The sequence below is a fragment of the Rhinoderma darwinii genome, chromosome 3 (genome assembly GCF_050947455.1).
Source record: "Rhinoderma darwinii isolate aRhiDar2 chromosome 3, aRhiDar2.hap1, whole genome shotgun sequence".
In the NCBI taxonomy this organism is placed as follows: domain Eukaryota; kingdom Metazoa; phylum Chordata; class Amphibia; order Anura; family Rhinodermatidae; genus Rhinoderma; species Rhinoderma darwinii.
Genome location: NC_134689.1, coordinates 376,944,211 through 376,971,630, shown reverse-complemented (window position 1 = coordinate 376,971,630; position 27,420 = coordinate 376,944,211). Strand labels below are relative to the sequence as shown.

General features: G+C 43.7%; 2 protein-coding genes across 6 annotated transcripts in view; one reads left to right on the top strand and one right to left on the bottom strand.

Moving 5' to 3' along the window:
• The first annotated feature begins 17 nt into the window (after window positions 1-17).
• On the top strand, window positions 18-15,524 carry XAB2 (XPA binding protein 2). 2 transcript variants are annotated; one of them, XM_075858796.1, is made up of 19 exons: window positions 18-125; window positions 826-974; window positions 2,347-2,470; window positions 2,571-2,768; window positions 3,403-3,537; window positions 4,096-4,260; window positions 4,427-4,571; window positions 4,647-4,798; window positions 4,895-5,014; window positions 8,052-8,183; window positions 8,491-8,622; window positions 8,994-9,107; window positions 9,194-9,356; window positions 9,438-9,628; window positions 11,579-11,701; window positions 11,807-11,987; window positions 12,997-13,099; window positions 13,191-13,294; window positions 15,403-15,524. In XM_075858796.1, exons 1-19 carry the CDS (start codon window positions 102-104, stop codon window positions 15,462-15,464), a joined length of 2,517 nt encoding a protein of 838 aa, XP_075714911.1. In that variant the 5' UTR covers window positions 18-101; the 3' UTR covers window positions 15,465-15,524. The 2 variants fall into 2 exon arrangements, with proteins under 2 accessions (XP_075714911.1, XP_075714912.1); XM_075858797.1 differs by lacking the exon at window positions 8,052-8,183.
• Window positions 15,525-27,420, bottom strand: part of CAMSAP3 (calmodulin regulated spectrin associated protein family member 3) — a 97,705-nt gene continuing 85,809 nt past the window's right edge. For all 4 annotated transcript variants that reach the window (XM_075858791.1, XM_075858792.1, XM_075858793.1 and 1 more), the window contains 12 exons: window positions 27,006-27,145; window positions 26,824-26,899; window positions 26,667-26,718; window positions 26,428-26,465; window positions 26,265-26,337; window positions 24,327-26,160; window positions 23,973-24,106; window positions 22,779-22,990; window positions 22,574-22,676; window positions 21,347-21,465; window positions 19,881-19,999; window positions 15,525-17,962 (listed from right to left, as the gene is read on the bottom strand). In XM_075858791.1, the coding sequence (XP_075714906.1) occupies window positions 17,660-17,962; window positions 19,881-19,999; window positions 21,347-21,465; window positions 22,574-22,676; window positions 22,779-22,990; window positions 23,973-24,106; window positions 24,327-26,160; window positions 26,265-26,337; window positions 26,428-26,465; window positions 26,667-26,718; window positions 26,824-26,899; window positions 27,006-27,145 (3,203 nt within the window). In that variant the 3' untranslated portion in view covers window positions 15,525-17,659. The remainder of the gene's footprint in view (window positions 17,963-19,880; window positions 20,000-21,346; window positions 21,466-22,573; window positions 22,677-22,778; window positions 22,991-23,972; window positions 24,107-24,326; window positions 26,161-26,264; window positions 26,338-26,427; window positions 26,466-26,666; window positions 26,719-26,823; window positions 26,900-27,005; window positions 27,146-27,420) is intronic.

The window sequence follows — 27,420 nt, the reverse complement described above, 5'->3', positions numbered from 1 at the left end:
GAACGTCCGTTACGTCAAATTGTGCAGAGGCGTGGTACGGAATCCGTGAAGGGACATTTCCCGGCAGTGACGTTGTGAGTCTGATCCGCTGAAACCACAACATGCCGGATAAAGAAATCGCGTTTGTAAGTTACCGGTGATAGTTGGGGGACGTGTATAGGGGGAGGACGTATGTGCAGTGTGTGGTCTGCTGTGTATGGCAGAGTGAGGCGGTATGTGTCTGCTCGTGCACGGAATGCTGGGTATTGTAGTCCCCTTTCCGTGTCTATAGTGGACATAGTGGAGGATCTGGACTAGTAGATTTCCTGAAAACGACATAATTATAATACTGAGGAGAAAAGACTTTAAATAGGCTTTAATCATTTTATAACAAAAAGTTTTGAAACTTCCTAATGTATTTTGTGTTTACAAGTTTTCTCACTTTTCAAGATCTATGCTTGCTGTCAGTAAATAGCAACAATTTTGTTTTCATTTAGACGCGGAAACTTATTCCTGCTCACACAGCTGCTGGTGGTGTTGTGTTGTTTTTTTGTCAGAATGTATCAGTCTAGCCAATCCTCTGTGTGGTAAAAGCAGATTTCTCATAGACTGACACAGAGTAACCACAGGCTCTGAAGACAAGCAATTCACACAGAGGCTGGGACCCTCCAGGTGTAGAGATTTGAGCAGTGTGATACTAGGATATGCCGTCACTCGCTTATTCTGGGGGTCCGGCAGCAGGGACCCCCATTGATGACTAGAATGAAGGGGGGCTTCTAAATTTCTCCCTGCACAGCGCCACGTTTTTTTGATGGCACCAGACTAATCAATACGTATATTGTACAGGAAGAAGATGACTTGCAGTTTGAGGAGGAGATCCTGCGGAATCCGTATTCTGTCAAGTGCTGGATGCGATATATTGAATCCAAGCTCTCCGCCCCGGCTCATACCCTGAACTTAATCTACGAGAGAGCACTTAAGGAGCTTCCAGGAAGGTGAGTGTAACAAGTGACGTCTTATTGTAGTGCTGGCCATTCATTGTTGTTTTTTTGCCCTATTCGTGCCTATGGATGCCATAGAGGGGAATTTTCTTGCTCGGGACTCCCCTCTATATAGCAGAGTGAAGATTCTGGTAGCTAAACTTTCAAAAAAGTTCTGACGTGTCAGTAGTTTTGATCGGTGGGGGTCCAAGCACTGGGACCCCCACCGATCGATAAAACAAAGCAGCAGAACTGCTCAGGTGGTCGCTGTGCCGCTTCGTTTATGATTGACTTTCCTTGGAGAGGTGTATGGGCTCAATAGAAAGTCTATGAGCCCATATACCAATTGCTCGGCTTTCTGAGAAAAGCCGATCAGAAACTAAGCGGCTCAGCGTTCACCCGAGCGCTTCTACCGCTTCGTTTTAGCGATCGGTGGGGGTCTCCCTGCTCAGACACCCACCGATCAAAACTTCTGACGTGTCTCTATGGCATGTCAGATCTTTTTTGAAAGTTTGGTTACCCCTTAATATGATCACGTATAACCTGGTACCCTGTTAATTTAAATTGGAACCATGTAATACTACATTGAGTGGCCGCACTGATCAGTTGATCGCTGAAGGATTGTCCAGATGTAGGATTATCAGAGAAAAAAGGGCTTAAAGAAGCCTATACACACTAGATGAAAATCAGCCGGACCCACCAACTATCTAATGTGTATGAGGGTGTCCAGAAACCTTAGGCATGTTGGATTTCAATCATGCCCGATCCTTTGTTCTCACGGGAGAGGTGTCTTATTCCCTTCTCCCCATTGAGTATACATGCGTGTCTGGCCAAATCAAGCGTATATGTGTATGGAGGGGGGTTGGGAGAAATAGCTGTTGGCTGAACGAGTTTTCATCCGACCGCTATCTGTGTGTGGCCACTTTTCGTTTTTTAAAAAGCCCTAGCATATTGTATCCCTTGTGGTTTCCATCTGGCAGCGTTTTTCACCCATTTACTTCCCATAGAGGTAGTTCTAGGATCTGCTTCCATGGGAACATAACCAGGACACTTTCTTTTCATTCCTGGCTGCAAGATAAGTGAGTTGGGGGTCCAGCCGCTAGAATGGGGTGACCCCTCAGTAGGCCAGGTTAAGGAGGAGTTGTATGGAGTGGTGGCTGAGCATGAACACTTCCACTCCATCCAACTCTGTGAGTTACCAAACCATCCGAGCTCCTTCATGGTGGAGTAGGATGGAGCTTCCCCGCTCCGTCCAATGACAGATTTGATACATTTGACTTTTTAAGGCTCTGGTCAACAGATGAGCGCGTGAATATCTTCTAGAGCTCCCGGTGGACCGTTCTGCTGTATTTTGTCCATAAATAATTTCTCCTGTTGTATCCTCCAGCTACAAGTTGTGGTATGCCTATCTAAAGCAGCGCAGGAAGCAGGTCAAGAGGAGATGCATCACTGATCCGTCCTTCGAGGAGGTGAATAATTGCCATGAGAGAGCGCTGGTCTTCATGCACAAGGTAAGGAAGGACGCCAGGTTGTATCTCCAGTTATTATCATGCCCCCGTTTCTCCTTCCTTTGCTTGATGTTGGTCATCAAATTGTCTCTTTCCTGATCAGATGCCCCGTATTTGGCTGGATTACTGCCAGTTCCTCGTGGACCAGTGTAAAGTTACCCGCACTAGGAGAACCTTTGACCGCGCTCTTCGTGCTCTTCCCATTACCCAGCACCATCGCGTCTGGCCCCTTTACCTTCGCTTTGTCCGTGCTCACCCCCTACCAGAGACGGCGGTCAGGGTCTACAGAAGGTACTTAAAGGTGGGTGTCTTTCAACTATGATCAGATGATCTTAAAGCAGATCTGTCTGCTGAATTACAGGGACTGATCCGTTCTTCCTATTAGTCAAAAAGCATCAAATTATTTTTGTGTCATTTGACCAATAGGAGAGATCAAAGAATACACCAGATTCCTAGTTATGAGTCCGGTGTATTCGTGAGGAGCGCGCTGCCCCCGCCAACGATGATTGCCAGCTGGCTGTTGTGTATTAGCGTACACAACAGCCTGTCAGTCACTGTGAGGAGGTCGGGGAGAGGCGGGAGAAGCGCTCTCCTCATGAATACACCGGACTCATAGCTATGTGATTTGGTATATTCTTTGATCGCTCGTATTAGCCAAACGGCGCAATATTTTTTTTGTGCTGTTTTGACTAATAGGAGAACGGGCCTGTAATATGCTACCCTTACCTAGGGCAGCGGTTTCGACTGACAGATCCGCTTAAAGATCCACTGTCTAGAATAAGAAATGTCTTACAACTACTTAGGGAAGTATTTAATCAAATCCAAAAACATTTCTTTTAGTTATTAAAGAGAAGCAAGAAACAGAAGACCTTTGGCCCAGAGACCTGATCTATCAGTAGATCATCTAACATTTTTCTCTCTCTCTCTCATGACAGCTGTCTCCTGAGAATGCGGAGGAGTATATAGAATATCTGCGGTCCGTTGACAGATTGGATGAAGCGGCCTCCAGACTGGCCACCATTGTAAACCAAGATGACTTTGTATCAAAGGAAGGAAAATCAAATTATCAAGTGAGTGTGAAAAGAAGGCAGAGATTCTGTATAAAGCATGTCACTGATTTACAGTATGACAAGTGTTATCAGTGGGGCGTTTTATGTTTTTGTTTTTTTAGGTTTATTTTTATGTGCTGGTTAGACAACAATTTTTTTTTTTAGAATTTAATTGTTGTGTTAGGCCTCATTCAGATGGCAGTAATGCAGCCATGTTTTAGCTTTTGTATTCTGGCCGCAAGACCAGGACTCCGCACAGTTTAAGTGAATCTTAGGCTAGATTCACACACGTCCTATTTTCTCACGGTCCGTTGAAACAACGGCCGTGTGAACGGCCCCATTGAAATATATAGGTCTGTGCGACGGCCGTTGTTTTAGCGGCTGTCACACGGACGTATAACATGTTTGTGTGAATAAGGCCTGACTTAGGCTACCGTAGAAACCTATGGTAATCTAAGTTCGGTTCACTTGACCTGTGGGGGGGGCAGGGCCTTAGCATCTGTATTATAGCAGTAAGATGTAGCCGCATTATTACCACCTAAATGAGGCCTAAAATCTGATCACTATTCTCTATTGCAGCTATGGCAGCAGCTGTGTACCCTTCTGTCCCAGAACCCAGGTTCTGTCCGCTCCCTTGACTCGGCAGCCATTATTCGAGGTGGGTTGACCCGCTTTACAGATCAAAGGGGCAAGTTGTGGTGCGCACTCGCCGAATATCATACGCGCAGTGGCCATTTTGAAAAGGTAATCCATTGTTCATCTCTTTTTTATTTTCCCCTTAAACGATATGCTAGCCTTACCCCCTGCTATGGCTTTACCCCCTTCATTTTTGTCCCATAGACAGACAATTAGGATGGCAAGTATTTTTTGTTGTTGTCACACTTCTAAGTCCAAAATTCTCTTTTCCCAGGCTCGAGATGTCTACGAAGAGGCCATTCAGACAGTCACCACTGTACGTGACTTCACACAAGTTTTCGACAGCTACGCTCAGTTTGAAGAGAGCATCATTGCTGCCAAAATGGAGACCGTCAGCGAGATGGGGAAAGAAGAGGAAGGTAAGAGTCCACAAGGCTCACTCATTTCTATTCTTTACACACTTTGGTCTTAAATGTACTGACCTTTTATGTTAGATGACCTAGATCTGGAGCTGAGATTGGCTCGCTTTGAGCAGCTGATGGAGCGGAGACCTATCTTGCTTAATGGGGTGTTACTGCGACAGAACCCACACAATGTCCATGAGTGGCACAAGAGGGTGCAGCTATATCAAAGCAAGCCACGAGAGGTAAGTCTTATACATTGTTGTTGCTGCTTTGTACTTCTCCGTCCTTTTTTTTTAATTTTTTTTATTTTAATACATATTTTAACTGCATTTCTTTAGATTATCAACACTTACACAGAGGCCGTCCAGACTGTGAGTCCAGCAAAGGCAACTGGGAAAACTCACTCGTTGTGGGTGGCATTCGCCAAGTTCTATGAGGACAACGGACAAATAGAGGATGTGAGTTATTTGGTGTTTTTACTGTTTAATAGTGGATGAACTCTTATCTTTTCTTAACTGGTTCCCGACCGCTGGCTGTGTTTTTACGGCCAGCGGTCAGGGTCCTTAATACCCGAGCCGTAGACTTTTTACAGCGCGGGTTTTAACTTGCTGCCCGAGCGATCGGGCAGCTGAATGTCGGGTCTCCGGCTGTCAGTGACTGCCGGGGACCCTGAGGAGAGGATAGAAGCAGCTTTCGCTGCTTCTGTCTTCTCTGATCACTTGTACACAGCGCTGAATGCGCGCTGTGTACAGGAATAGAGACAGCAGCAGCGGCGCTGTCTCTATTCCTCCCGGTGATCATGTGACTGGTCACATGATCGCTGGGTGCCGTTACTGACAGACTGCAGCTGGGTCTTACTAGACCCAGCACAGCCCTATTAGTGACAATTGTCACTATGAGAGGGCTGATTTCCCCTGTAACTGGGGCTGCTGTGCAGCTCCAGTTACAGTGGAAAAGATGGTGCAAAAGAAAGAAAAAAATATATATAAAGTTCCCCAAAGGTCTTTTTTGACCTTTGAGGGACGGACCATAGTAATAAAGTTTACGTAGTTAGCCCAACAAATAAAAAAGTTATAGCCATTTAACTAAGACGTGCTAAAAATGGCTAAACGGTGTCTGGTCCTGAAGGCGCAAAATAGCCCGGTCCTGAACTGGTTAATGTAACGCATCCACCTAGTGGAGGGGCCTATACCCAAGTTGCTGTGTCCCTCAATCACATGATTAATGCCCTTTTGCCCGGTTTGTGAGTTTTGGTGGGCGGCCTTCTCTTGTCATGTTTGTAGTGGTGCCATATTCTTTCCATTTTGTTATAATAGATTTAACGCTACTGCGTGGGATGTTCAAAGTTTGGGACTTTTTTTTCACTACCCAACCCTGATCTATACGTCTCCACAACTCTGTCTCTGACCTGTTTGGAGAGCTCCTTGGTCTTCTTGCTTAGTGATGTTGTAGACTCTGGGACCTTTCAGTATTTATATTGATATCACGTGACCGATTATGTGACACTTTGATTGTACACGGGGTACCAACTAATTATGGGACTTCTGAAGTTAATTGGTTTTCATAGCAAATAACAACTCAACAAATTGTAATTTTTTTTTTTTCCCATTTTTAAACCAGGTAATTTTTTTATTTATTTCACTGTAAAGATTGTTGGCCTATTTTGTCAAGTCCATTACATAAAATGTAGTTAAAATTTTTATTTCCAGGTTGTAATGCATCAAAACTGGAAAGACTTTAGGGTGGAAATGGGTGTAAATACTTTTGCAAGGCAATGTATCCTCTATTCTCAGTAAATGTCTGTTAAAAGGGTTTTCCGGGACTTAACTATTGATGGCCTCCCGGATATGCCATCAATGTTTCATCGGTAAGGGTCCAACCCCTGCAGATCACGGAATGGGGGGCACAGCAATCCATCCAATGCCAACATCCCCTACATTGTGTTCAGACACCGCACAGTACATATATATGAGGATGTACCTGGTGCCGCCGCTCACTTGAATGGGACTGAGCTGCATTAAGCAGGCAGAGCTGTCCATCTGGATGAACCACAGACCCTTCGTTCTGCTGATCAGCGGGGGTGACAGCACAGTATGTTATAGGATAATCTGCAATAACTGTATTCCGCTTATTGCTTTGCACCAGGATTTGGACAAATTGCAATTCATGATTTCAGTTAAATGACGGGCACCAATCAGCCATAATATTAAAACCACTGACAGGTGAAGTGAATAATATTTCTCCTCTCGTTATAATGGTGCCTGTCATGGGGTAGGTTATATTAGGCAGCAAGTCAACAGTCCGTCGTTGTGTTGAAAGCAGGAAAAATGGGCAAGTGTAAAAATCTGAGCATCTATGGGAAGTGCCAAATTGTGATGTCTAGACAACCGGGTCAGATCATCTCCAAAACGGCAGGTGTTCTTGGTATGCCGTGGTTAGTACCTCCCAAAAGTGTTCCAAGGAAAGACAACCGGTGAACCAGTGAAGGCTAGCCGTCTGGTCCGATCTCACAGAAGAGCTAATGTAGCATAGATTGCTGGAAAAGTTACTGCTGGCTATGATAGAAAGTTGTCAGAACATCGCAGCTCGCTGTCTAGCCGCAGACTGGTCAGAGGGCCCATGCCGCAACGTCGCCAACGAAAACACCTACAATGGGCACACGAGCATCAGAACTGAACCGTGGAGCAGTGGAAGATGGTGGCCTGATCTGATGAATTACATTTCCTTTTACATCATGTGAATGGCCGGGTGCGTGCGAGTCGCTTACCTGGGGAAGAGATGGTAAAAGGATGCATTATGGGAAGAAGGTAAGCCGGTGGAGGCAGTGTGATCCTCTGGGCAACGTTCTGCAGGAAACCTTGGGTCTTGGCGTTCATGTGGCTGTTACTTTGACACATACCACCTACCTAAACGCTGCTGCAGACCAAGAACACCCCTTCATGGCAGCGGGTAATGAGACCTGCCACAGTGCAAACGTTGTTCAGGAATAGTTTGAGGAAAACGACAGAGTTCAAGGTGTTCGTTTGGCCTCCGAATTCTTCAGATCTCAATCCTATCGAGCATTGTGGGATGTGCATGAAAAACAAGTCCGATCCATGGAGGCCGCACCTCACAATTTAAGATCTGCTTCTAACGTTTTGGTGCCAGACACCACAGGACACCTTCAGAGATCTTATGGAGTCCATGCCTCGATGGATCAGAGCTGTTTTGGCGGCACGAGGTTGAGCTACACAATATTAGGCGGGGGTTTTCATTTTATGACTGAACGGTGTATGTCTGACGCTCTTGAGGATTCAATCAAATATGAATTTCATGGTTTCACCTGCTCCACCCCTAGCAATCCGCTAACCAGTGGATGATCCCTTTAAGAACATAATGAGGCGCTCCCGATGGTCACTTTCCTGTGTATGTGACTTGTGGTCTGGGTTCCCCTGTGAATAATAAACCCTTACCATACATTCTGACACCTGGATTTTGCTGTTTATTTATCTCCAGGCTCGGGCAATCCTGCGGAGAGCGACCCAGGTGCAGTATACACATGTAGATGACTTGGCCTCGGTGTGGTGCCAGTTTGGTGAGATGGAGCTGAGACATGAGAATTATGAGGAGGCGCTGAGTATATTGAGGGTATGGGACTATTGTATCTGTGTTACATGCCCTAGAATTGCCCATCATATTGGATTGTACATTACAGTAAAATTCTGTTAATCCATAAACCGTAAAATGTCATCCAAGTGCATTTCAAAGAGGATTTCCCCCTAAAAAACATAGATTGTGGTATTGTATATACAAGTTTTGGCCATTGTTTTATTTACTTGCAGGGATCTTGATCTTATTCCTTTAGTCCGCATCCTTTTTAATTTGTCACTTTATTATTCATTGTACATTGGGTTTTGTATGCCTCTTGTTGCATGACTATGTTTTTTTTTTGCAGAAAGCCACGGCGGTGCCTTCCCGGAAAGCTGAATATTTTGATGCCTCTGAACCGGTGCAGAACAGACTGTACAAGTCCCTCAAAGTCTGGTCAATGCTGGCTGACCTGGAGGAAAGTCTGGGCACTTTCAAGGTACAACACCCCGACTTATCTCTCTTCTCCATCTGTCCAGTCTTGCCATAGATTCATTTAAATATTCCACTGGACAAAATCTAGGACTAGACATCGAGCTTTTATATAATATGACGTCTGGGAGTTTTCAGGAAATTGTAACTTCCAAGAGGCCACAACTGATTTTCTGATGGTCTGGACCTCATGCACAGAATGCTGTAGTCTGTATTCTGCATAATGAATAGCTCGATCTGCTGATGTGAGGGCGATTCTGATAACCGCAAGATATTAGAGAATGAAGATCTGTCTCCACTTTTTTTTTTATGGCTTTCATCACTTGTCCTCATTTTCTATGCTATGTTAATTTCACATCTAATTTTCCGTACCCACAGTCCACTAAAGCTGTATATGATCGCATTATTGACCTCCGCATAGCCACGCCACAGATCATCATCAATTATGCCCTCTTCTTGGAGGAGCATAACTACTTTGAGGAAAGTTTTAAGGTAGGTGGATATGTGATCACCAATAGGTGAGTAAATTTTCATCTCTGACGATGGTTCTGTTAACCATGATGCCTCTCTATTGCCAGGCCTACGAGCGTGGCATCGCCCTGTTCCGGTGGCCCAACGTTTATGACATCTGGAGCACTTACCTGTCTAAGTTCATTGCTCGGTATGGAGGGAAGAAGCTGGAGAGAGCTCGGGACCTGTTTGAACAAGCCTTAGATGGTTGTCCTCGAAAGTTCGCAAAAAGTTTGTATAGGAAAATCCAAGGGGATGGAGAATGAATATTATTTTAGTCACTTACCGATGCCTCTGTCTTGCCTATTCTAGATATATTTCTACTGTATGCAAAACTGGAGGAAGAGCATGGTCTGGCCCGGCACGCTATGGCTTTGTATGAGCGAGCTACTCAGGCAGTTGAACCAGCAGAGCAGTACGAGATGTTTAACATTTACATTAAGAGGGCGGCTGAAATTTATGGAGTCACACACACCCGCAGCATTTATGAGCGAGCCATTGAGGTACAGGCTTCCTTATTACTATATGCTCTATTCCCATTCCCTAATACTAAACATTGAGATGTCTAAAGCGGGCCACAGATGGTAAAAAAAAACAAAAAAAAAACCTCCAGAATTGCTGTTTTCACCTTCCCCAAAAAATTTAATGAAAAGTGATTAAAAGTGTTAAGACGAGACCATTAAAAGTACAATACACAGCAATACTTTCAGCAGTATTAATAGGTGTATTGTACAAATGATCGCATGTTCAAGTCCCCTAGTGGGACTAAAAAAACTAAATGAAAAAAATGCTTAAAATGAAGTTAAATAAAACATCTAACAATATCTAAAAAAAAGTATATATCTTAAAAGAAAAAAAAAAAGCAGCCCTTGCACAGCTCTATTGCGGTAAAAATACAAAAAGTTATGGGTCTCCGAATATGGTGACGCAAACACATTTTTGTGTTGTGTGGCCATGTTTGGGCTTGTTTTTTTTTTTTGCTTGTTCTCTCCTTCCAAAAATTTAGTTTATGGATATTACACAAATAAGTTACCTGCAAAAATGGTTGTGTCCTGGAGCCTAAAAATGACTTGGTCTCAAAGAGGTCAACAATAATCTAAACATCTATCACCACCTTACAAGGGTTTTTCAGGATTCATCAGATTTTCCAAAAAGGCTGAGAACCTGTAAATGTTGAAAAATAAAGGTTCTAATGATACTTGCTGCCAGGATAATTCTTCTGTTTTGCACCACCGATCTTCCTCATTTTTGCACGACAACTAGGTCACAGTGACTTGTCCGGTCCGTAGTGGCGTAATGTCATGTGACTGCAATGGCTGCCCCAGGATGTTACATCACTAGGTAAAATAGGTGAAATGCCATTGGAAAGTGTAGCTACATTATGTTACATCACTATGGACCCATATTAAATGGAATCAAAGGGCAGTGGGAGATTGGAGGACGGGAACAGAAGAATGCAGTAAGTAAATGTTTTTCTTAAATTTGTTTTTTTTATCTCCACCTCTTTTTAAAGGGGTTTTTCCAGGTTTTAACATTGATGGACTATCCTTAGGTCTGTGTCAAAACTTGGAAAACCCCTTTAAGGGCTCAGGTCCACTGCTGTGTTAGGATAGGGACATACGGGGCCGATACGCTGCGCAAAAGTACAAGGTGTATCAGTCCTGGAAACCGCAAGCAATTCTGCTGAAAAACCGCACTAAATAGTGCAGTTATTCTAGGTGGAAAGTTTGTTGTGAAAATACTACGGAGGAAAAAAAAAAAAAAAAGTTTATACTTACCACCCGGGCATTGTCATGGCAATGCGTGCCCTCTCCTCAGAGTATAATCCGGCCTCCTAGGATGGCACTAGTCTATTTGACCGCTGCCGCTTTTTGCAACATCACCCCAGAAGGACGGGCTGTACTCCGAACGCAGGATCCCATCGCTAGGACAATGGCCAGGGGTAAGTATAAGCTTTTTATTTTAAATTAAAAAAAATTGGTCGTTTTTTTTCTCACTTGCGATTTTTGCAGAGGAATCGCAGCGTTTCCCCCACAAAACTCGCAACACGTGGCTATTTGTTGCGGGTTTTACCTCCTCATTGAATTCAATGGGGGAAAACTTGCAACAGAATAGCAGTGATTCCGCAGAATAAATGGACCGCACCACAGGTCAATTTTTGAACAGTTTCTCAGCAGATTTTTTTCCCACTGTGGGTGGATGAGATTTGTTCAAATCTCATCCAGCCTGCTGCTTCTATACTACGCTTGGTATTTTCTGCAATGAGAGGGAAATACTGATGAAAAATTCTGTATACAAGTCACACAATGGCCAGAAATATTGTTATTTCTCATGTACACATACGACCGCTTATTCTGAAAAGTCACCTAAAAGTACGCTTTAAGACAAAGGTGAACATCATTATGCAGATACTTAGTGTGTGGTGCATTGTAACTGTGTGATTATCTACTCAGATCTTGCCAGATGACCAGGCCCGGGAGATGTGTCTACGGTTTGCGGACATGGAGTGTAAATTAGGAGAGATTGACCGAGGCAGAGCTGTGTATTCCTTCTGCTCTCAAATGTGTGATCCTCGGGTGAGTTGTACAGACTTCTCTATTCCTCACCAGTATGAAGAATGTGTTATCATGTTGGGTCTTATATAAAGGTCACCATGGTGTTAAAATAAATCTCTATTGCAGTTGACATCAGGGTTTTGGCAGACCTGGAGAGACTTTGAGGTACGGCATGGTAATGAGGACACGCTACGGGAGATGCTGCGGGTCAAGCGTAGTGTACAAGCCAAGTACAACACACAGGGGACGTTCCTGGTATCCCAGAGGTTGAGGGCTGAAGGCGGAGGAGCTAGTGAGGACAGTAAAGGTAAAAGTCCATTGTGTGTTTAACAGTGCCTAGTTAAATTATATGAAGGTGTTGCTACACATATAAAACTATATATATATATATATATATATATATATATATATAGTGGAAAGTCCCTCAATTGAAGGTTTGGACATATGTGAAATTTTTTTTGTTCTTATGGGTGATAACTTGCTGCCAAAGGTGTCTGGCATCAGCTTATTCCCCTCTGCCCATTAAAATAAGCCTGGATTTATGGTAGAGTTGGGAGCTATAGCTGTCAGGCGAATAAGTTTGTATGTTTGGTTAGCTTTAGGGGCAGTGGTCCCATCACTATTACTACTAGAGCTGCTAGAGACATTACTAGTGACCTAAATATGCACAGGAGATTTTGGGATCATAATGGGTATCTACTGTTGCTATTTTTTTTTTTATTGCATTAGTCCTGCTGCGCATGTCCATGTTTGGACTGTATCTCTGCTGTATTTCCCGGACCGAGCACAGTTAAGGAAGCCGGACTCCTAGCGTCAGTCATTCATGATGCTGTGAGTCTCTGCCTTCCCGTGGGACTACTGTCCCATACTGAAAACCTGATTACAGTATGGCACCGTATTCCTGCGGGGAGGCAGGGACTCCGCATCATGGATAACTATGATGCTAGGAGTCTAGGTCCCTGAACTGCGTTCGGTCTGTATCTCGCGGACTGAACATGGCCGTGTGCAGCAGGCGTAAATCGGCAATTTGTGTGAATATATTAAACTTGGTCATATTTTTTATTAGGGAAAAGTGGCATGACCTGTAGTTCCCCTTTCCCTGCCTTCAGGGTCTCTGGAAATATTCAGAAACCACCTTCGTCTAGTATTTAAACCGTAAATATTAGACGGGGAGGAGGGGGATGCAGCTGCCGTTTCTCTCCCCCTCAGGCTGTCTTTGAGCCTGCATGCTGTGAGAGGGGAGGACTCATTCCTGGTGCTGTGTTCTTAATAATCAGATGTATTATCCATGCTAATCTATATAACGGTCTTTTTAGAACCAGCTGATGAGATGCAGGCACTGGAGCAGAGAGCAGCTGTGGTGGCAGCAGAGGCAGAGAAAGACAAACCTCAGATTAAGGAGAAGATTCTCTTTGTCAGGTTTGTAGAGCCCGGAAGCCGTATCCACCCTTACAGGCACCATCTTTCTACCGTGGCTTTATTTAATGACCCGTTTTAACTTTCGGTGCAGGTCTGACGCCTCCCGCACAGAGTTAGCAGAGCTGACTCTTCAGAATAATCCAGACGAGATCAACATAGGAGATGAGGATTCAGAAGAAGAGATGGAGCCGGACGGTGAGTGAGGAGTTAGGGAATTAATTACAAGGGCAATAGGTGTTGTCATGTGGATTATATAATGGAGAAGGGTAAGCGCATTAAATGCTAACTTTTTTAGGTTTAAAGGTTGTTTGCACAAACTGTATATTTGGGAACCACATTGTGAAAAGCTTCCAATGTTAAACAGTTAAGGACTTCCCACTGTGTATATATGCACGGCACAGGCTTAAAGAGGCTCTGTCACCAGATTTTGCAACCCCTATCTGCTATTGCAGCAGATCGGCGCTGCAATGTAGATTACAGTAACGTTTTTATTTTTAAAAAAACTAGCATTTTTGGCCAAGTTATGACCATTTTTGTATTTATGCAAATGAGGATTTCAAAAGTCCAACTGGGCGTGTATTATGTGCGTACATCGGGGCGTGTTTTACTTCTTTTACTAGCTGGGCGTTCTGACGAGAAGTATCATCCACTTCTCTTCAGAACACCCAGCTTCTGGCAGTGCAGACACACAGCGTGTTCTCGAGAGATCACACTGTGACGTCACTCACTTCCTGCCCCAGGTCCTGCATCGTGTCGGACGAGCGAGGACACATCGGCACCAGAGGCTACAGTTGATTCTGCAGCAGCATCGGCGTTTGCAGGTAAGTCGATGTAGCTACTTACCTGCAAACGCTGATGCTGCTGCAGAATCAACTGTAGCCTCTGGTGCCGATGTGGCCGACACGATGCAGGACCTGTGAGTGACGACACAGCGATCTCTCGAGAACACGCTGTGCGTCTGCACTGCCAGAAGCTGGGCGTTCTGAAGAGAAGTGGATGATACTTCTCGTCAGAACGCCCAGCTAGTAAAAATGCCCCGATGTACACACATAATACACGCCCACTTGGACTTTTGCGAGCCTCATTTGCATAAATACAAAAATGGTCATAACTTGGCCAAAAATGCTCGTTTTAAAAAAATGTTACTGTAATCTACATTGCAGCGCCTATCTGCTGCAATAGCAGATAGAGGTTGCAAAATCTGGTGACAGAGCCTCTTTAAGCTTACTGCCTGAGTGATTTGGAGGCTGAATGTCGGCAGGGATCCTGAAGAGGAGACAGAAGCAATTTTCACCGCTTGTCTTCTGTGTACTGATGTACACAGCGCTCAGTGAGCGCGGTCTAGATGTGACTGGCCACATGGTCGCTGGTAGTAGAAGGCTGCTCCTGGGTCTAACTAGACCTCAGCGCAGCCCTTACAGTGACAAGTCATTAGAACAGGGCTGATTTCCCCTGCAACTAGGGCTGATGTGAAGCAGTGGAATAGTATAGTGTAAAAAAAAAAAATTATCCTGAAGGTTTGAGGGACAGGCCATAAATAAATAAGAAATAGGCAAATGTTGCGATTTTTGGGGCCAGAAAAGCTGCGATTCCACTGTGAAAAATAGAAAAAAAATAAACATACCTCCCTCTGGCTGTTGTCATAGCAACATGATCTGACCTGCCCCTAAATGGGTTCTGTATTAAAAACTTGAACACAGAGTAGGACACTCTGTGTAGTCACCGAGCTGTAATCTTTAGGAGAAAGTCTATACGACACCATAGGTGGAAACGTCTACGTATGCAGGCTGGCTATAGAAAGTTTGGGTAAAAATATTACACAGTATAATTTACTGATGAAGTTCACATGCTGACTAGGCTATGCCAACACATGGGTGCCAATTCAAAGTGGAGCTTATCGCGTGGAGGAAACTGCCCGCATCTGCACATAATTGTATTAGACTAATGTTAGCAGGTTCCAGTATTGTTGACGTCAAAGGTAGCCGAATTGTAAAATCAATGGGATTTGTTGGGATCAGTGTGAAATCGGATCAGACATTGCTCGATTATGAATGTAAGTGTGAATAGAACCTTACACAGTGCCCCTTCAAATCAATAGGTCATCATGTAACACAGAATTGTGCTAAGTTTGTCAAACGAAGAGTTGCTCTGGCAAATATATGGACTGGGGACAATGGATGTAAATATACTTTTATAGATATATAAAAAAAACAAAAAACTACACCCTGTACACAAGATCAGCCTTTTAAAATGTGTCGTAATGAATAAGTCATGCATTTGTTTTTCTCACTTGTATTTTACAGAGGTGCTGTTGGAGCAGAAATCAGTCCCTTCTTCAGTTTTCTCTGGTCTTGCTGAGGATTGAACCAACTCTACCCCCTCCCAACCCCCATTCAATACCACAAAATAAAGACCAACAACAATCTTTTCATTCTCCTTGATTGTTTTTATATACAAATAATTGCAAAATCATTTAATATAGATATTTATAAATCTGTATGTATATTATAAATACACGTGGCAGGACAGCTCATCATCAGCTATGGAGTCCAGACTCGCTGAGACTGTGCCACCTACACTTCATCCATGATATCTGTACTAGGTTTATAAATAGTGTATGACGCATTGCTAGAGTTCTGTGGCCTTGCTCCTCGGGGGCAGGGCTTAGCAGCCAACCAGTTCTCACAATAAGAATGTAGAGATGAACATGTGATAGATGTTCCCCATGGGACTGTTCAATGCACCAACCCCACATCTACTGTACAGTTCTAAGCAATAAAGGATAGGAAGCTTTCTAGGATGTCCGTGTCCAAGCAGCAGAATACAAAACCTTCGAAAGATTTCTGTGAGCCCTCCCACGTATTACAAAGTGTGCTTGTGCAGAGCATGGTCGCCCTCCCTGCAATTTCATACAGTCATTGTGCTGATTATAAGGACTGTGAAAGTTACTTATATTGAGTCAATTATAAAAGCAAGTTGCTTTGGGCTAGTAGAAGAACTACAGGTCTCAGCATTCTCAGTGGCAGGGCATGACCTCTCAAAAGCACTAGGGTGCAACAAGATATATACCAGCCCATCAGTCGCCATAGCTTATGTATATAGGAGAAGAGTATCTTGAGATAAGTTGTATGTTTTATTAACCAATTCAGGGGAGATGGCTCACTCAGCCTCAGTATGTACATGCAGCAAGCTTGCAGACCTAATCCAGACAAGACGCTTAAGAGCAGTAACCGCTCCAATACTAACAAGGTTAGGGCTATAGAGCCTGTGTCACGCATCTGCCTTATGATTCTTTCCCAAAAGGATACAGACCAGTAAGCTTATTGGAAAGTAGACTTCCTTATGTGCTGCCCGTAAATTCATTCCCACCACAATTCATACATATAAACAGCTTCAATCTGGGTTTCAGCCCAGATAGAGAATATACAAATTTTATCTACATTTGAGAGCAAAGAAAGGGCATGAGAGGTACCACACAATTCATTCTCCACCTAGTGGCTAAAACGTAAACATTTCTTTCCTCACTTTTTTTTTTTTGTCAAAGGCAGGGGCACCTAGGCTACTAGGATCCAGCCCCTGTAACTTAGGATTTCTTAAAACAAGATAAATATATATACTGAGAAGAACAGGCTCACCAGCCTATACAAAAGAACAAAAAAAGAAAAATTCCTTTCTACTTGAAGACCTCCAAAAACTGGCGGAAATATTTTAAAGTATGATGTAAGCAAGCACAGGTACGAGACACAAAGGGAATTCATTGAGCAGATATATAGCACTGGACGTGCGGCACAACACAGAACCATAAGCTACTAGTAGAGCCATGTATGTGATGAAAGGCAGTGGATCGAGACAAGGCAGATACCCACCATGGAGTAGGCATTGTTAGATTTCAAATGGTGACCAGGCAGTGACAAAATGTGCTAAATTAGTGAAGGGAAGAAAACCAGTGGTCGAAGTAGCCATGCAGACATGAGTCAAAGCGGGCACCAAACTACCCGCCACGGGAAGTAGATAACCACAAGTCAACTGGACATATCACTTCAGAAGGAAGCAAGATCATAAAAACCAAGAATGGAAAAAGCTCCGGCCATCTTAAAGAGCAGATACATCTACCATTCTCTACCGTATCAAGTGTAGAAGGCACCGATGCAAAAACTAGTGTTGACTACAGTAGTGATGTGGCACCAAGTTCATGGAAGGCACCAGCTTGGCACATTATAAAGGGTGAAAAAACAACCATATCCTGCATTGAAAAGGTGGAAGCTATGGGGCCTACATTCATAAACATCATAGTACACCAACCATTTGCAATGGTCAACAGTTCAGATAGTCTATACAACCAATATCTGCAGTCAGCCCTTCTAGAAAACGTAAGGAATAGGCCCCTACCTGGCCTATATTGTGGACTCTAGTTCCCTCACCAATGCTCCAAAAGATCGTAATGACAAAAACCGAATTAGGTCAAATTAAAAAGTGGCAGAAAGAAAAAAAAAAGGACATAACTGAATCGGAGAGGCTTGCCCAACTGTAAATAAATAGGTACAGTTCCAAGATGGACATTTATTTGGGAGTACTGGCTTTTTTGGGAGTAGTGGGCCTCTTGACCTGCCAGAGATGACCTTGGATGGTAAAGGCATCGACGCTCATCGACATGGTCTTGCTTGGTATCTGAGTGAATCGCTTGCGGTCCGAACTGTACTTGTAGATTTCTTCAACCATGGACAAATTAATTGCTCGTGGACCATAGCCTGCCAGACGAGTAAGTTCATCTGTCTCGGATGAAAAGGTATACACAGCTCGAAACTGGCAACTGCTGTCACGGAACAGGATGACAAAATGGTTGGCTTGGCTCTTATCCATGTCCTAAGAAAGAGAAAAGGAAATCGGTATTCTCCATGTCAGGACTTGGCACTCGTACATAGCAAAGCGGACGTCAAAAAGGCCAAACCACCTCTTTGATAGACCCATCGGAAAGGTTCTATCAAAAAGTTTAATTTATTTGGCTCTAATGCACTTTCAATAACACAGCATAAATAATGTGGCCTAACCATACCGAATCCCCAATCCCGTGTGCCTCGAAGTGATTATATTGTACAAAATGGGACTCGATGTGATCTTCAAAATAATTGCCACATATATATTCAGAATTATAACACAAATTTGAACTTCCTCCAATGACGTCTCAGTGCCAAGAAATTAAGTCAATGTAAATTTAAGCCTATGAAACCCACAACACATATTTCAAATAATGAACTGGAAGGACTGGAGTTTGTAGCTTCAATACCATTACAGCAGTGGTCTTCAACCTGTCCAGTTGTTGGAAATCTACAACTCCCACCAGAAGGATGCCAAGGCATGCTGAGAGTCATACTTCCCCCCAACAGCTGGAGCAGTACAGGTTGGAGACCACTGCATTACAGAAATAGTTGCCTCTGATATAAGGGGCTGGGAGAAGAACACACATCTTGTAACGTGAGCCGTAAATAAGGCGACTCGACTATGTAGTTACTATGACCACCTCCTACTTTCGACATCAGCAGTACGTAGCCCATGAAGGAAGTGATGTGTCGTTGGATGGCTTGGTGGGTATATAAGGTGTGTTATAGGCTGTCTGAACACACCACTCGTTGGTGCCATGGGTAAAAGGGGCCATTTATCAGAGTTGCAAAAATGGATGATTATTTGCTTTCGGGCCAAGGGTGTCAGTATTTCTCAAACAGTTTGTGAACTGTTCTCGTGCTGCTGTGGTGAAAGTGTATTGTGAGTGGGCAAAAGGCACCATTAGGAATAACTGATGTGGAAACTGCGGCGCAACACGTGCCATTGATGTAAGAGGTGAACGTCGGCTACGATGGTGCACGAGGCACGAACGACATGCAACGGGAGCAGCTCCCCCTAAAAAAAAAAAATCAAGCAGGGGGCTACCAGACGTGTGTCTAAAACAGTTCAGCGAACCCCACTGCGTATGGGGCTCCGACGCAGACGGATGGTCACTGCTCCTATGCTAACAAAGGTGCATCATTTGCACGGCCATATTGGAATTGGACCACCAATAATTGCCAAAGCATTGCCTTCTCCGATGAGTCACGTTTTCTGCTTCATGAACAGATAGACGTTGGGGTGTCCGGCGAGAAACATCAGAGAACAAACACCCGGCAACCATTGCTGGAAAAACACAGGTTTGTGGCGGCAGCGTTATGGTCTAGGGAATTTTTTCATGGCATTCTCTGAGCCCACTCATCCATGTGCACTCTGAACTGATTTGGGTATGAATCCATCATTGCAGATCACGTCCACCCATACGTGCGGTTTGTCTTGCTGGAAGATTCCATCTACCCCAGTGAAGACAATGCGACATATCACACAGCTAGAAATGTCTGACAGTGGTTGGAAGAGCACAACCAAGACTTCCAAGTACTTCCCTGGCCCCCTAATTCACCAGACTTGAACCCATTGACCACCTCGATCGTCTTGTTCGTTCTATGGATTCTCCCCCACTCACCCTCCAGCAAGTGTGGACTGTACTGCGGTCAGCGAGGCGCCAGATACCGGAGACAACCTACCAGCACCTTATTGATCACTCCCAGCCCCTCTAGCTGCTGTCCGTGCTGCACACGGCGGTGACTCTGGATGTTAGATGGTGGTCATAATAATGTGACTCTACTGTGTATGTAAACAGGCTTCGGAAATATAAGGACAGAGGACAACAAATGGTTACATACAACAGGTGACAATGCCATAAAGCGGTGTACCTGTGCAAGAACAATGCCTATCTACTCACCTCTAGCACTTTGCTCTTCTGCGGTTCATTGACTTTGCCTGCAAGGCAGCAGTGAGACAATGCATTGTGGATGATGTATTTGTTAGATTTTGCACTTGGTTCTTTGTAGAGACGGGGCCCTGGAATTAAAAAGAAAATAATTTTGAAAATACCATTCTAAGAAATGTGACCACGTCTCTGCACAGCTACGGTGGTCATTTATTTTTTTTGGACGCTGCTGAACCAGCTGCAGTATGTACAGAAGTCTACTTTCCTTCCATGCATGGTGTGCAAAGAAGAAATGTGGCTTCCAAAATTTGCAAAGTATCCATACGCCAAAGTCATGTAGGGGAAGTATGGAGCGGGCTCACGCAGTGAGCTCGCTCCATACGATGCCGGTGTCGGCTGTATGTTACAGCCGACACTTCAGAGTAACTAGCGGCATCGCGCTCGAGCGCGATCCTGCTAGTTTAACTCGTTAAATGCTGCGGTCAATACCGTCAGAAAGAGGGGGGCGAACCCCTCTAACAGCTCATTGCTGAGCTTAATAGGTGCCTGTCAGAATCACGATATACTGCAATACATTAGTATTGCAGTATATCGTGCAAGCGATCTAACGATCGCTGGTTGAAGTCCCCTAAAAGTAAAAAAAAAAAAAACCTTTACCCCCTAGAGCATAGTAAAAAAAAAAAACATAATTGGTATCGCCGCGTCCGTAAAAGTTTTAACTATTACAATATATCATTATTTAACCTGCACGGTGAACGTCGTAAAAAAAATAAAATAAAATAAAAAAAAAAAATTGTAAACGCCAGAATGTCTATTTTTTGGTCACCTTATCTCCCACAAAAAATGAAATAAAAAGTGATCAAACCGTTGCATGTACACCCAAATGGTATTATTAAAAACTACAGCTTATCCTGCAAAAAATAAGCCCTCATACCACTTAATCCACAGAAAAATAAAGAAGTTACGGCTCTCGGAATTTGGCGACGCAAAATAAATGTTCTTTTTTACACTTAGGTTTTTACATGTAAAAGTAGTAAAATATAGAAAAAAACTATATATATTTGGTATCGCCATAATTGTATTGACCCACAGAATAAAGTTAACATGTCGTTTTAATTGCACAGGGACTTCCGTAAAAAATGGCACGCAAAAAAAACATGGAGGAACCGCTGTTTTTCATTTTCTACCCCACAAATAATTTTTTTTCCCGTTTCCTAGTACATTATACGGAAAAATAAATGGTGCTACGAAAAACTACAACTGGTCCCGCAAAAATCAAGCCTTCATAGTACTACATCAAAGGAAAAATAAAGAAGTTATGGCTTCTGGAATGTGGGGAGGAAAAAACGAAAATGAAAATCTAAAAGTTGTTTACGACGGGAAGGGGTTAAAGAGCTGGTTAACCCATAATCGACAGTGGATAGTATGACAAACAAGAAGTCCGAGTGACGAATAATATAGCACATGAAGTAGATTACCTGTATACTCTGGGATAGAGGCTGGAGATGATGCAGTAGAACCAGTATCCCAGTCCTTGTCTCCATTCTGCGTAAAGAGACCCCGGCTGGGAGACACTAGACCAGAGGGTGACACCGCTCTTAAAGTAACAGGACCAAAGAGAAAACTTTTTTATTAATTTCAAGGGAATTCTCAGATCAGTTCACACATACTCGTCAATCTTTTAAGCAAGGACAACAAACAGTCATAGTACATAGGAGTTACTGATGTGAAGGTTTAAGATAGGACTACAGGGCTACATGGAACCAATGTCATATAATGGCACTTGCACAAACCCTTCTTGCTTTTACCATGTTTTTATTTCCGCAGCGTATGTTTAACTTTACAATGTATGCATACCTATGGGAAAAATATTCTGCAGCGCAAAAACTAGATAAAATCGGTCTATTGTGGAATATTTTTACCATAGGCATACATGTACGCCACACGTGGCTGCACCCATACTTTTATCACGGAGGCGGTCACTGCATGAACCGGACTCCTAGGAGAAATCTGAAAGTAGACTGTGTACATCTTCACTGCCCTGCTTTATCAGGCACTATACAATAAACCTCTTCACTGCCCTAGACCACCAGGGACTTTTACCCCTTTACTATTCGGAAATTGTATGGCAGTATGATTTATTTGGTAAATATATGGCAGTGACATGTGCGCACTATATGGTAAAATTATTTTGATACTATATGGCGGTATTATTTGAGCACTGAATAGCTGTATTGTGTGGCCATTGATATGTAGTGTTATTCATCATTGTATAGCAGTATTCAGGTATAAATTGTAAGTGGGTGGGTACTACTTCTCGTGTCTCAAAGCCCCCAGCCTTGTTGACCGTTAACGTCACTATAGCGCAAGGGCTCAGGGGCCACATTTTGCTTGCTGGCCTCTTTATGTTGCTCCTGACCATCCAACCCCAAATAAGTATCCAGGAGTCAGTGACACATTTATGGATTCATGGCACAGTCTCAGAAAACAACACATCTGTAATTCTCTCTCAATGAATTGTCTTCCTTGCGCTGATCTTTGACTGCAAAGCTAGACTCATTGAAGAGGCTGCTATCATGTAATTTTCTGTTAAAGTATGAAGCACAGAGCTGTGAACACCATGAAGAAAATAGGGGTTTTGCTTTAAAGAGGCAACTGTGGCTGGCATAGTTGTATGGGCAATTCTTTGGCTGGCAAGTCTCTACCTTGGTGATCGAGGAGATTTTCTGAATGTTCCGCTGCCATTGTCATTCCCCACAGTAGAGAGGGACATGGTGGACTGAGAATAGACTTTACTTAGTTTGGAACCTAAAAATCAAAATGATAAGAAGTCACTTAAATGTTTTCCAACACCCTATTGCACTAAACTGCTGTGAAATCCATCCCATCCTCCATGGGCCTCAAGCTTACCTAACAGTCCTCTCACAGGACTTCGGGAAATAACAGAGTCATCATGGAAGACTGTTTTAGGGCGAGGTTTTTTAACAGCTCTAACCGTCATAGGCTTTTGCCGTAGGACTTTGTCCAGATCTTCCATGATCTTCAACTGGTGTCGACGCTCGTACTCTTGCCTGGTGAAGTCCCCTCGACGGTGCATTGCCTCTTCCTCTTTGTGTGGTTGACTGGAAAGAGAAAAAAAAAAGTCAGTCAGCAGACCCCACAGGAAAGCCGGAATTTATGGTTTCATGCCAACACATTGTGACCTTTACTCAGGGCCACCGAATGAATTTTTGGTCCACCTGACTGGACAAAATTTTACACCCCCATCCGCTTTCCTTCTGCAGCTAGGGGGGAATTAATAGATTTTATCTAGGCAGCTCAAGTGCCAAGAAGATGAGAGTACACATTTAGTCAGTGCCACCTGATTATTGTAACGACAACCAAAACATACTTCAAGGTTAATATTTTTTTTTCCTGGCAGTTGTGGGTTGCTTAAGGGTTAATCATGAATATTATTGGTAGTATGAGATAGTTCATGGGTTAATAATAATAATAATATTCTGTGTGTCCTAGGGAGATTTTGTGGTTAATCCTGTGTGGTCTTCATGGGTGAAGAAGTTAATGGTAACAACACTGGTGGAATAGGGTAGTGAAGGGGTTACTGTTGGCAGGCCTCATGTTCTAAAGCATAATAGGGGTTAATGCCAGCAGCCCTGATGGTTAATGGAAGGTAAGGACTTCATGCCAATAGGTAAAGGAGTTAATAGAGGAGTTATTGTTAGTATCCACGGTGGTCTAGGGTAATGAAAAGTAGTGAGGGGGCTAATTCATACTGTGTCCAGTGGTTTACTCATCTCCCTAGTTTCCAGTGATTTCTCTGCACTGTAAAACTATGTAGGTCTCGGATCTGGTATGAGCACTCTACCCGATCATTCTATAAAAAGTGTGTGTGGGGTGTGTGTGGGGTGTGTGTGGGGTGTGTGTGGGGTGTGTGTGGGGTGTGTGTGGGGTGTGTGTGGGGTGTGTGTGGGGTGTGTGTGGGGTGTGTGTGGGGTGTGTGTGGGGTGTGTGTGGGGTGTGTGTTCTGGCACCACCGGGCCCCCTTGATTTCAAGGCCGCCCTGATACCAGGCCAGTCAGATGGAATTATCAGCCCTCTACTTACCTGGTCTCCTCTTTCTTTTCTTTGTCCTCATCTTGCCATTGTTTCCTTTTCCGTGCTTCCTCTACCCTCTTCTGCTGTTTCTCCAGAAGAGCTGCCCTCCTTTGCGCCATCTCATCCTCCGTCCGCTCCTCGCCCTGTAGACAGAAAATGATTTACATCAAATTAATTTACTTCTACTCCAGAAAGGAAGAGCAAAAGGTTCGACCAAAAAAACGCCTAAAAGGACACTACATTTTGGTAATAAAATTGCCTATAGTATGTGTGTGTAGTTGAACTGGGGATGGGACCGATGTTCGGGATTAATATATTCTGCAGTGTTCCATACAAATTGTAAAGCTAAATAGATTTCCTTACCTTAAAGAAGAATCCAAGACCTCTCTGTGATCCTCCCTCCTCTCCTGGAGTTCCTTCTAATGAATCCATTCCGTCTACTTCAACATCTTCTGTGGGTTGCAATTCAGATAATGGGATCTCAATCAAACTGCTCCGTTTCGTTTCCTTATCTTCCCCGGCCAATGACCCAACTCCACTGCTCTGAGGAACCACTGAAGCCACAGGGCGCAAGTTCCCATGAAACTCATTACTTGGCTGCGTTTCCTCATTATCATTCTCTGCGAAATGTAGAGAGGACCGTGTTTGGACGTGAACTTTGCTGGGGGAGAATTTACGTAAGTGGGGTATGGTGTCCACGTTCTGCGGAGGGGTGAGTACTCGGTTAAGAGGTGGAATCTTAAGCTCAACAGGACGGGTATTTTTGGGACTTTTAGGTGCAATAGGTTGTATCTGCAGTGATCTTCTGGTATTGGGCTGGGGAGATTTTGGAGGCATGCGTGAAGGGGACTGTGAAGGGGATGCTGGGGAGGAACGAGGAGTTTGGATCTCCCTTGTAAGTCTAGTAGGGGGTGATGACTTTGGCCGATGGGCTGGAGGTGAGGACTTTGGGGCTGGTATAACCCAGGCTTTACTTTCTTTCTTCATCATCTTATCCTGTTGATCTGACAGTCTTTTCATGTCCGTTTGGAGAGAGGATAGTGCAGAATTAAGCTTTGCGACTGCTCGGTTGTACTCTCCAAGATTGTCCTCTAGTCCGGCTTTTGTTACATCTGGGGAAAAGCTAACTTGTTTATCACTACGATTTTTGACAGATGAATCAGGTGTCTTCTCATCATTTTTCTCTTCTCTTTCACCTGGTTTCCTAATTTTTTCATCCTCATTTTCTTTAGGAAGGCCCTCATCTGGAGACAACTTCAAATCGTCCAATACTTCATCTTCGCCATCTTCTTCTCCATCCCTCCTTTTTAACTGGAGGAAGGCACTCTTTCCAAGACGTTGTCGGTGCTTTGCAAATATAGATTCTATTCTTTTTTTCTGGGCTTCAATTGCCCTTCTTTTCTCTTCAAGCCTAGCTCCAAGCTGGTTCATCTCAGAGTTCAAGGCTGGGCTCTTAACTGGAGACTCTTCAGCTTTCTGTGCCCATGTGGTTGTATTAGGAGAGTTATTCGGTATCGAAGGTGGGGAACCCTCTGAATTAACTTTGGCATCAAGTTTCTTCTTTCGTTCAGCAAAACTAGTCATCTTTGCAACTGACCCAGCAGAGGAATCCGCTTGTGAGCTCAGTGAGCTTCGACTGGATTCTTGAGTATGTCTAGTCTCTTCTGCATCAGAATCCAGGCTGTTATCCCGCAAAACAGAGTCATCATCTCTTGAGAGCCTTCTAGAACCATCATGTGTCCTGTAGACACCTAAGTTTGGGACAAGCTCCTCTTCTACTTTAGATGGCTTTGACTCCTCTGGTGAGTGAAGATAGAAACCATCTGGTGCTCCTTCAGGGAGAAGCCGGGTTTCGGAACTGTGTATAATCTGCAGAGCTTCTTCAATGGTTGGAAGATCAGTCTGTGTTCCTTGTCCACCACTTGGTTTCTCCTGGACCTGCAGGTCATTTGTACCCTTTCCAGTTAGTGGGACCTTTTTGAAGGTGCGTGGTTGTGTTGGAAATTCTGCTCCATCCTCAGTAGGTGTATAGGTAGCTCGTGTAACACAGTTTGGTGAGGATGTTGCATATACTGGAGGCGTCAGGCTGTCTGAGCTAACAGAACGAAGAATATTTACAGGGTTCCCCATTACAATATCAACATCACTGTCTAGCCCAAATGGTATACTAAAGGAGACTGCTTGGGACAGAGGGTGACTATGGAAAGGGAAAAAAAAAAAATAAAATATATAAAAAATCATGAAAACACAGCACCCACAAGTGTCATATTCTCCAACTTCTGTACTATATAACCAACACACCTTAATGGGTTTTTCGACCAGGTCTTTCCAAATCCATCCATGTGGGACATTGATGAAGAGTGAGGCAACGATCCTACAAGACAAGGAAAACAGTCACCTAAAATTGCCATTTTTGAAAATCACTTAGATTGTAAAGATATTCTGTTAGGCAAGTTAGATTTACCTGTGGTTCCAGGTCGGAAGTTAAATACAGGCGAACCCCTGAGAAAAAAGGACATTGAGTCAATCAGTGTGGAAGAGAAAAAATATAGGATGCAGAGCAGATCCCTCTTGTTTGCGAGCAACAATTTTATTATTTTGGGATTCAAAGATTGGTCCTCATGGTGACAAAAGTAGGGAACAACTTTCCATACTGTAACATTAGTTTAAAGCTTCATAATAAAGCTGGCAGTATATACCTACCCCCCACTGTGTGCACTTGAAGGTGTTGTACTCTCGTTACCGGGCTGCAAATCTAAAAATTAACATGACAGTCAGGTCAAACTCCAAAGATCAATTTCCAATAAACATTATTGGTTTTGGGACAAGTACACTGGATACAGGGTCTAGATATCCTTACCTTTAGGTTGCACAAACTCAGGTTTGGTGACTTCAAAACAATAATAGAGGTCAGCTAAGAGCGAAATGAGATTCACCTGATGAGGAGCAGAAGAAAGAGAGAAGCAACCGTTAAACAATGTTATTATAGTATAGGTATTTAACCTCCAGCATAAATGGAGAAAGACGTCTGAAGCATCTCACCCGCAGGGCAGTGGGCACATACAGAAGGTCCTCCAGGGAAAGTGGGCAAGATGGTGGCAGATGGTTGGCATAGAAATCTCTCAGGAGCTGCAGGTTATAGAGACTGTCAGCCACTGACATTGTATCCTTCAAACAGACATCTGAAAAAAAATAAAAAATGGATATGACTAGGAACACTGAAAAAGACATCTATTTTTATTTCTACCAGACCTCAGTTCATTTTAGTCTTGGCTGGGAGGCAGAGGGATTAGAGTAACATCAGTGCAGGATCAGACTACACATAGGATGTTTGTAGTCTGTAACCATGGACTCATAGGCCTGCATAGGAGCTGTATACCTAAAATGGTAGGATATCTTGTAAAGTTGCTTAATTTTTCTGCGGAAACTAAAGTGCACATACCCTGTGGTATTCCCA